The sequence below is a fragment of the Chenopodium album genome, chromosome 13 (assembly GCF_948465745.1).
Source record: "Chenopodium album chromosome 13, dcCheAlbu1.1, whole genome shotgun sequence".
Taxonomy (NCBI): Eukaryota; Viridiplantae; Streptophyta; class Magnoliopsida; order Caryophyllales; family Amaranthaceae; genus Chenopodium; species Chenopodium album.
In genome coordinates, this window is record NC_137846.1 from 22849433 (window position 1) to 22860291 (window position 10859).

The 10859-nt window shown below is 32.6% G+C and overlaps 1 protein-coding gene across 1 annotated transcript; it reads left to right on the forward strand.

Annotated features, from left to right (window-relative positions):
- The first annotated feature begins 2142 nt into the window (after positions 1–2142).
- LOC145576512 (uricase-2 isozyme 2-like) lies at positions 2143–9310 on the forward strand. The gene is made up of 8 exons (XM_081634261.1): positions 2143–2428; positions 3428–3520; positions 5048–5123; positions 5929–6038; positions 7698–7789; positions 8636–8809; positions 8927–9020; positions 9101–9310. Exons 1-8 carry the CDS (start codon positions 2216–2218, stop codon positions 9182–9184), a joined length of 936 nt encoding a protein of 311 aa, XP_081490387.1. The 5' UTR covers positions 2143–2215; the 3' UTR covers positions 9185–9310.
- The last annotated feature ends 1549 nt before the right edge of the window (positions 9311–10859 follow it).

Below are 10859 nucleotides of genomic sequence, written 5' to 3' on the forward strand. Positions count from 1 at the left end.
AGATTGTTAAATGGCGCCCTTATTTTACCAGGTAAATCCCCGCATTTAAATATGAATGGACAAACATACCCTCGCGTGTATTCCATGTTTTTCTTCTTTGGCCTCTAACTCAATCTAACATTCTCTTCTCCCAAAAAACCTCCGCCAAGGCACCAACCGAGAGCAAGGTCATCGGACACATCGTCGAAATTAAAATCTCTTTCTTTTTTTTTTCTTTTTTTTTTGTGGAGGGGGAAAACGCCTAATTTGAAAATTCTAGGGGAGAAACGCCAAGAATGTTCAAAAGTCCCTAGGAGATTTGAAAATTCTAGGCGTTTCCACCCGTATAATTTTCCAGTTTTTTTGCAATTTTTGTTTTTATCATAACTTTTGATGCAGAAATCGGATTAAGACAAATAATATATCATTGTAAAACTCTAGAAGTCTACTTTCCCATGTACTTCCTTAATTCCCGTGATTTTCTATCAAAAGTGAGAATCAAATGGGGACGGAGGAACTAGGGAGTAATATTTTAATTTTATAATTCATATAATATTTTGATTCTAGAATAAATTGCAATTTCTTTTAATTCATTGGCTAAATATGTCATTTTTCTATATGACGCTTTAAAATCTCTTGAAAAATCTCTCCTTTAAGTGATTTTTGTAAAAAATTATCGTAATGTTAATTCCATTAACCACCCAAATAAATCATTTAATTTTATTCATGATAATTTTTAAAAATAACAATCTTATATATGTGTTGCTTTGATAATTATTACTTCGTATTTTTCATTACAATGCTAAGTAGCGCTTTAAAAAATACTAATCTTATGTGGCTGCGAGAATGTCTTTTATATTAGTGATAGTGATATAATGATATATTAGATTAAGACGAATCTAACACAATCTCACATGCCTACATTTTTTACTTAAGTATAAATCGTCAAAGCAAAACACGTGAATAGTACAAAATTCAAACTGTTGCAACTATATAAAAAACAGTAGAAGTATAATAAAATTCTGTTTTTGGCCCTTACCCTATAATTTCCTAAAACTTTGTAAGGCCTTATTTAGTTCACCTTATTTTTACTTATTTCAGAAAAATAAGTTCAGATCAGATCATTATTTTATGTGCAGTTTTTTATCACTAAATATCTTTAATTTCTTATAGTAAAAATTTATAAAAAACTCAAATTAATAAAATACACATTATTACGAATCTAATAAGACCCCACTTCATATACTTTTTCCGTATAGATTATCGTATTTTTAAGGTAAAAAATTGGTCAAATATGATATTCAAATAAGATCAAATCAGAGCATACCAGATCAGATAAGTTCAAATAAGCAAAAATAAGGTGAATCAAATAAGCCTTAAAACACCTAATTGTACGATTATTACGAGATAAAAGGAGTACTCCCTCCGTGTTTTTTTAAGTGTTACAGTTTGACCAACACATAGTTTTAGGCAATTTAATCGACTCAAATAAAATAAGAGGTAAGTGGGGTAGTTGGGCTGTTGGAGTATTAAAAAATTGTAAAAGAAAGATAATGGGGTTAATAGTTTGTTAAAAAGTAATGAATGTGAGAGGAAATATATAATAAAAAAGTAGAAATGAATATGAGTGGGGACTATGAGAGGAAAGAGATATAATATTTTAATGTAGATTTTGCCAAAAAAAAATGTAATACTTATTAAAATACGGAAGGAGAGTATAAAAAAATTTGTTTAAGTATTCACCAAGACGGTGACACACGGAATGTGTTGTCAAAAAAGACACGGAATGACGGAAGTATTACTCATAAATATTCTATTTTTGGGCTTGTCCCTCGGGTTCACCCAAAAAAATAAAAAAACAATTCTATTTAAACTACTTATAAGTATTTATGACATGATGTGGACTTATGGACTTTATTATTCACGTATTCTGTTTATATTAATAATGTCTACTAATTAGCTACGAGTATTTGTTTGTTATTCCTTATTCCCTCAAAAAATATATTTAAGGCCATTTTTTACGCCAACAGTCTAGCCCTCTACGATTGCCATCTGTTCTCTAAAGCCCACAGAATCACATGACAAGTTGACATCAAACCAACCTCCTTTATTACCCCCGACTTCTTTCTCTCAACTTTCGACAATTTTTATTTTTTTTTATTTTTTTTTTGTTTTTAAAAAAGAAAAGTATTCAATTCACAGTTGATTAGCAAAAGAATTCAATCAAATCAAATCAATGGCGGAGAAAGCGGAAATTATTGAAGGATTGAAATTCGAGCAAAGACATGGAAAACAAAGGGTTAGAGTTGGAAGAGTTTGGAAGGATTCAACTGGGTTTTATCATTTTGTTGAATGGAGTGTTGGTATCAGCCTTCTTTCTGATTGCAATCGCTCTTACACCCATGATGATAATTCTGATATTGTTGCTACTGATACTATGAAGAACACTGTATGTTAATCTTTCGATTTCCTTTTTCCGTTCCATCTTCGTTTTCTAGTGTGTCTTTTTCTTATGGTTTATGGTTATCATTATCGATGTTCTGACTTCTTTTATGTCGAGTTAGATTGATTGTGTATTGAATTTTTGTCGAGTTAGATTGGTTGTGTATTGAATTCTGCCTGATGATAGAACTTCCTTGTTATTGTTTCCTCCGTTTTTCTGTTTGTCTATTTCGGGATCTTAAAGATTCCGATGCGTATATATGGAATCTGATAATATAACAAGTAATATACGGATTGGTTGTACATTGAATTTATGTCGAGTTAGATAGGTTGTATATTGAATTTGTTTAGTGACTTCTAAGACCAATTGATTTTTTGAGTGGTTGAATATCTTTAATTCGAGTTAGTTGGTTTGGATTTTTTGAAAACGCAAGGTCAGTAATTAGGTAGAACTAATCTCAACTTACGGAACTTATTATACATGGAATAAGGTGATAATAACACAACTTCAAATATATGATACTTGCTCCATTTATTTTTAGTTCTCGCGATTCTATTTTCATGCTCGTTAGTGTGTAACTTCAGTCATTATTAATTACGAATATGTAAAAATTGCATATAAAAAAAAGTTGATATTATAAAAGTATACATTTGGATGAATCTAACTAGAAAGTATACTTTTGGTTTATGTAGCCGACCTCACTTATTGGATTAAGGCTTTGATTGATTAACTAGTTATTTTTTTATAAGTATAAATCATCAAAGATAATCAAAGGATAGTGTGTGAGTTTAATAATTGAAATGTTGCAACGAATAATAAGCCAAGTATATATGAGGGCCCTCCCAAGTTCAAAATTTTCATTTATGTTGGTTGTGGGAGGGATATTAATTAGATGTTGGCATTATGCCTCTGATTGTAGGGTGTTTTCTTTTAGTTCCCGCTATTGACTAACGTATTCCACTTATGTTTGATACAATGTACATGAATGGTGGGGGTGTGAAGCAGGTTTACGCAAAAGCAAAGGAGAGCAAAGAGCAAATTACTGCTGAAGATTTCGCTATTCTTCTTGCTAAGCACTTCACATCATACTATAAGCAGGTAGAATATTTATCTTCCCTTGCACAGCTAAGTCTTTCGAATTCCAACATTCTATGTGAAAGCATGCTCATGACACAAGTGATGAAATTTCAATCATGCAATATAAAAATTTTAATAGCGCCTATACTTTTCTTCTTTTTTGCTACTTGGGAACTGCAATTATGTAATTTTTAATCTGCTGAATCAGCCTGCATAATGTTGCCTCAAGGGATTGGTTGCTATTGAGTTGTTTATCTTGCTGTTTTAAGCAAAAGAATTACATTGTTGATACCAAGATCTATTGGCTAAACCGCTAAACTGTCATATGCCTTTTTTTTAGGATTAATTGTACTTTATCACCCTTCAAAACACCCTATTTTGATATTATCTCCCTTTTTTTGTTTATTTTATTTAACCACACAAAAAAGAAAAAAGTTAGATTGCACCACCTCTTAGCTAAAAATTATCGATTTTTATGCCAAAACTTGCTCTATTAAGGTTTTGGGAGTCATTCTAACTCTTTGGTTCCGATTTGAGGTCAACACCCAAATAAAATATCGGAAATTCTTTGGTAATTCGTAGCACGCAAAATGAGGCAAAATGAAGCAAGTTTTGGCATGAAAATCGATATTTTCATTTTTACAAAATGGAACTCTTGTTAAGAGGGGGCGAAATATAACATTTTGCATTTTAAATACAATAAACAAGAAAATGGGTGGTTAAGTCAAAATAGAGTGTTTTGAGGGGTGATAAAATACTTTTTTTTTTTTTTTTTAACATTTAAATACTGTAAATTAAGTTCTACGTTCTTTAATAGAGTAGTTAGAAAGAGAAGGTAGAATTTCAGTGAAGTGATAGCATTAACAAGGATGAGATTTGTCTGTAGCTGTCAGTGTTCAAGTCTTCCGTTCATGAAAAGTTTATCAGCAAATACATTGAAATTTTAGGGGATTGTTGGTTTATCTTGGGATATTTATGATCATAATTGTGAGTAGATGTAAAATAATTAAGGAACTACAGATATTGGAAGTTTGTGAAGTATATTTTGGAGTAAATGATAGTATATGTCAATGTTTGAAGTTGTTGACCTTTTTACAAGCGTGCTGAGGTATGCCTGCTGTTGTATTTTGTTCTGGAAGTTCTTTGGAAATCTGTTCCAACTTCGTCTCTGTCCAAATAATTGACCATCCGACCTTGCTAGTGGTTTTCCTTGTCATTCAACTTAGAGTAGGTGGTAAAGTATACAAGTAAATGTTAAGGTTTTTTTGTTTTCAGTGGTATGGTTAATAATTTCCGTTACTTGAGGCTATTTGATCTTCCAAGTTACCTCTTATTCAAATCCATTCCGCTTTCCTTCAATGGTATCAAACGCACCCTAAGTATCTGGTTTCGATCCTATATTTTCAGTAGCATTCGTCATGGCTCATTTTTGGTTTCTAACATTTAGTTTAACCAATGGGTTTCTTGCTTGATAATGACTATACAATGTCTAAGAGTGTTTTCCTTTTCCTTCCTTCATCCCAACGCCTTTTTATCTCCCCTATGCAGGTTGCCACCGCTATAGTAAAGATAGTAGAGAAGCCATGGAAGCGTGTGAATATAGACGGTCGACCACATAAGCATGGTTGGTAATTTAATTGTTTCTTTTGCTGTTGTTATGCAAAACTGGTTATAGCCATTTGGACAGCTGGTTGTGTTGTATGATTTTCCTGTTATTTTTAATTTCTGATGCTGCTGGCAAATGATTCATTGTTGTAATTTCTAAATACTTCTGGTCTTGTTTTCCACTGAAAAACTATATAGCTGAATTCTTCTCTAATCTTGAATAATTTTGGTGTTATGCACTTATAAGTGGTCCTTGCCCCTCAGTATTCAGTTATTGTCCTGGTCACACCATGGAATCTAGTCTGCTTGTTGATGCCAGTTTCTTTGTTTGATTCTTTTAGCTTTTAATTGTGTATATCCTCATACAATATCCGCTTCAATGAATTCTGGCGTGTTCAAATAGAACTTCTTAGAATACAACAGGGGTAATCTCTTTGTATGGTGGTCTTTAGTGAAGAAAATTTTCACTGAGAAAAAGCTGTCAAAAATGTTCTTATTTGCTTCGACAAGCAGGGTGACGAATTCGGCGCAATGAAGGGAAGATCTTTTACTTTTGTCATTTATTTTTTTAAAAAGTATACCCTTGAAAGACTGATAACAAATATGTTTAATTATTGTATAATTATTGACATGATACATAGACATCTAATTCTAACTATCAACAAGAATCTCAGAAAACAACTATTTTTAATTGAATTTGACTATTACTTTATCTTTCCTACTTTTTTCCTCTGTGGACTTACATTTTAACACTTATATGTTTCTATTAGTCAAATGAAATGGTGTTCTTATAATTTAATTTACTATTACTTATCTTCTTGAAGGTTTCGAACTTGGATCTGAAAAACATGTTGCTGAAGCTGTCTTGAGTAAATCTGGTGCCTTAAATTTATCGTCAAGCATTGAAGGATTATCACTCTTGAAGACCACAAAGGTATATGATGCTTTAGAAAAATTTATTTCCATTTGATGAAAAAGAAAATGTGTTCCTCTATATCTTTTATTGATAGTATAGACTAAAAAGGCTGAACATGTTCTCTCATTTTCCTCTATTTGGAAACTATAAACTGATGGGAATATTTTCCAAGCAGAGTTATTGGTGTGCTTAGAAACCTAAACACTAAGGGAATTTTGTGTTTTATTTAATACTCAGTATCAAACATTGTAAACAAAAATGGGATTTGGTTTTGCTAGGCCAGAAGGAAATATGAAATCTGTGAGTTTCAGAATCAAATGACAAATGGTTGAAATGTCTCAAGAAACAACTCAAAGAAGTAAATTAGAATTACTAATATGGGCTAAAATGCATTTGACAAGCTCTAACATGAAGTATTAACAACTCAATTATCAATTTCGGCGTCTGTATAGGGTTATTAAATCAACATAAGTCTTAAAGATAAAGAAATCCACAATCAATAAAGTCTTAAAACAATATAAAAGTAAAACAAATAAACATTGACACATTAGACGTCTCTAGTAGAATTTCCTTGCTCCAGGAAATCAGGCCAATGTAGCAAGACTAGAAGCCAAAACTCACTACAACACTTAAGCTACCAGATGTTTCCAATGCAAGTGCTGCAATTTTTACACCATTAACTAGATGCTTCTCTCACAATGTAAAGTTGTGCTTAAACATGAAATCAGCTCCTAATAGCTGCACAATTTTCTATTAAGTCCATGAGCATACTCTAAATGCTGCTAAGTCATGTTTACTATTGTATTAGAAAAAGGATATAAATCTCCATAAGGCTATCCCATAAATGTAAATTCAACCATTAATCTGTAAAATTATTCAGACCCAAAATATTATTAAGACTGATTATTTAAAAAAAAAAAAAACAAAAAAAAAGTGTGAGGCAGCCTAACATTTAACAAAGTCAAAGTTGCTTATATCCCATAACTTGTGTTAATCTTCATTGATATACGAGGATCAACTAGTGTTTGCAAACTTTAACTGAACTTTGGCTTGCCCCGTCTATAACAGAAAGCTTTGCAATAGTATGCCGCACAAATGTGCCATTGAATTGCTAAAATGTAATGCTTATTATTCCCTCTATCCCGTATGAATAATGAATTGGTAAAGTTATAATTTAAATATTAATTTAATTTCTCATGCTATCTGACTAGTCCGTTTCCTCTTTCTTTGTCTTACATTGTTCTCGTTCTACCCAATTTCATTTAATTATTCTATGTACTAGTTCTAGTAATCCAATGGTGAAATTTATTTTTGGATTGGAGGGAGTATCTAATAGTTGTTTCGGAAAGAAACCTCTTGAGCTCTGTATAAAACTTTTACGTGAGGCTCTGTGTAAAACCTCCATGGGAAATATAGGCTTTTCAACTCAAACAATGCTCTTATGAAATGTAGTTTTTATTCATTAATGACTTGTTGATTTGCTGCTGCCTCTAAAGGATTAAGTTGTTACATCTGTGATTAGTCATTATTTATTCTCTATTTAGACATTATAAAGTAATGTTAATTAATCTGATGGAAATATTTACTACTCTATGCTGTCTTACAGAATAAAAAAATAAAAAATAAAAAAATAAAAAGTTTAATTATTCCTTATAATTTCATCTTTTTTGTGAGTAGTCTGGTTTCGAAGGATATGTTAGGGACCGGTACACACTTTTGCCCGAAACACGAGAGAGGATGCTTGCCACAGAACTCGCGGCTACATGGAGGTATCTTACCTGTTTCTGTATTTATCTTGCTCATTCTTATTGAATCTAATAACTTCCATCATCATTATGTCATGGCGCTGCCAACCCACAGTTTAGATATGGAACAGTGCTCTTTTATAGACCATTTTCTACGAAATTACAAGGGACTATATATCAATCACGGATCACAGATAGTGAACAATACTTGCTCAAATGTCTCACAGAAGCGTCTTTTACTTATTTATGTACTCCCTCCATCCCCAAAAGTTCGACCCTTTTGGCCTAATTTTAGTCCCAAAATGATCGACTCATTTGCATTAAAATACCCACCAATTTACAACAATATTTGTGCAAAATTAGCTTCTCCATATAAAATTTTGTTTTTTCATGTACTTTTAATACTCTCTCTACTTTTTTACAAATCCCATGTAAATTTATCTTTCCAATATACTTTTACTTTTTTTTATTTAACTTTCTTAATACCCGCGAAATCAACCCAAAAGGGTCGTTCTTTTGGGGACGGAGGGAGTATGAAGTTGTAGCCTTGCATGAATACAGGAATAGATGCCTTTTGGGCCAAGGATCTTATTGAGTCAACCTTTTTGTAATCTAAGGTAATGACTAGGAGAGGAGCCTCTTGCATTTGTATGGGTCTTTTGATTTTATTGTTGGACTGCTAACTCCTCAAGAGTTGTGCTTTCAACATGCTAGCAGCATTCCTCACTTCATCCATGAAATGTTGAAATTTATTCTGCTGCTGAAGCAGATATAATAGCTGATTGGAACTCTTCTTTACTACTTAATATCCAAAAATAAAAATAAAAACATGAAACAATTGGTACTCATGAAGACTGATAATTTATACAGGTATTCATTCGAAAATGTTCATAACATTCCATCAAAACCACTGTACTTCGCTGAAAGATACGCTGATGTGAGGAAAGTGTTAGTTGATACTTTCTTTGGTCCTCCTGATGAAGGTGTTTATAGCCCATCAGTTCAGAGCACCCTTTATCAAATGGCAAAGGCTGTTCTCAACAGGTTACAGTCTCTACCTTTCATTATAATGCATGGTTGCGGGTAGATTGTGTAGTATTGAATGCCCTATCGATATATGTACTTTCTTACTGATTTGTCCTTCGATTTTTGAAATATCAGATTTCATGTTATATCATCTGTCAGTCTGAAAATGCCTAATCTGCATTTCATTCCTGTTAATCTATCGAGCATACAGAATCCAAATCTAGTCAAGGTATAACTCTTCTGTTTGAAGTTGATGCTGAATTCTTTGTAATATGCCAGAAACTTATAGATGAATATGCTGATTTGCAGTTTGCCGACGACGTATACCTTCCTACTGATGAACCCCATGGATCAATTGAAGCAAGCTTGAGTCGCCTTCATTCAAGGATGTAAATATCTGTGTAATTGTATATTGGATGGCTGTTTCTACTTTTCTTACTTCTTGGGATCCAAGCAATAAGGCGGGCACATTTTCTTCTTTTTAAGTATTTTCCCCATATTTCTTTCGGGATTTTAGAACTCAAAAGTGTTAAGGAGCTGCTTAAAGTTAAATAGCTAATGTTACTAAGTTAACAATTAGGTGAAAGGTTGTTCATCATCCGGTTTGATTTTGGGGAGATATTTTTAGGTGTCTACACTATCCAAGTAAGGGTTTTTTCTGCTTAGTTGGGGGTTAGGTTTTCAGGTGTGGGTGGTTTCGGATCAGGTGGTGGCGGTTGATGGAGGTTTCAGTTCAAGTTGAGGCGGGCGAGTGGGGAGAGAGAAGGATGAGGTTTCAGTTCAGGTAGTTATGGCGAGGAAGGTGTGTGGCTTGTAGCTGGTAGCTTAAGGGAGGAAGGGTGGTGGAGGTGGCTAGGGTTAATTTGATAATTTTTTATTACTTTGAAAATAAATTTTTGTTAGTTAATTTTTAAATTTTTTTTTTTTTTTTTTTTTTTTTTTTTTTTTTTTTGAAACAAATCAATTCATTAATAAAAAGCCATCCGGCATCTACAGATGAAATCTAAATTAACAAAAACATAAAATTGAATCAAACTAGGGTTTCCTTCATCAAAGTTACGATCGTTGAAAAGATTTTGCACTGTATTACATTTCTTGCACACATCGCTGGAATATATAGCCTTTTTGGAGAAACGGTTTAACGATTTGTTGTAGCCGTAAGGATGATTTTCGTCTGATTCGCTTGAACGCATTCGAAAACTTGACAACCGTTGCGATTCCAAATAAATCTTTACCAAGGAACTGACAATAGGGCAATAGATGATTACTTTTTTGATAAACCCTAACACACAAACAAACCCTAAACGCAAACAAACAACTAAACTAACAAAAACTAACGACTCCATCACTCCACCATAGGCAGATGGGCAAATATCTACACAATGTAGATTTATTGAACCTAAAATGCAAAAACTAAAGAAAATTAAGGGAAAAGGGTCAGAAATAGTCTAATTTCCGAAGAAATTAGACTATTTACGGTCTAAACAACCAAGATTTTGGAGAAACCCTAGAAAAGAGGAGGAGAGAAGAAAAGAGGAGTGGCGAGAGAGATTTCTAAGATATATTGCTTTAATTTTTAAAATAGTTAATTACTCTGTAAGTATTAACAATTTTTAAACTTATTTTTGACCAATCATTATCACGTGGTTATACGTGTTACTTGAACTTTTTTTTTAAAAAAAAAAAAAAAGAAATTACAAACTTAGCCGGTTACCAATTACTTAGGACCATTAGACGTAAATTCATATTAAAGTTTAGATTTTTAAAAAATAATCAAAAGCTGGGATTATTTCGGACGAATGAGACAAAGTTGGGATTTTTCTTGTTAATTTTTCCTAACAAAATAACTATAAAGCCGAGGGACATTATTTGTGGTTGCATAGCTAAGGGCTCGGCTTGGGATTACTCATGTTTTTTGGTTGGGAAGAGGTAGAAAGTTCGCTTAGAATAGGTCGAGGGCCTAAGCTTGTGAGAGTGCCAAGAGAGAAGGCCAAGCTCTCAGTCTATTTTCGTGAATTTCTTTCTTATTTTTTTTTATAATTGATGAATTGTCGAGAGAAGTGCCGAG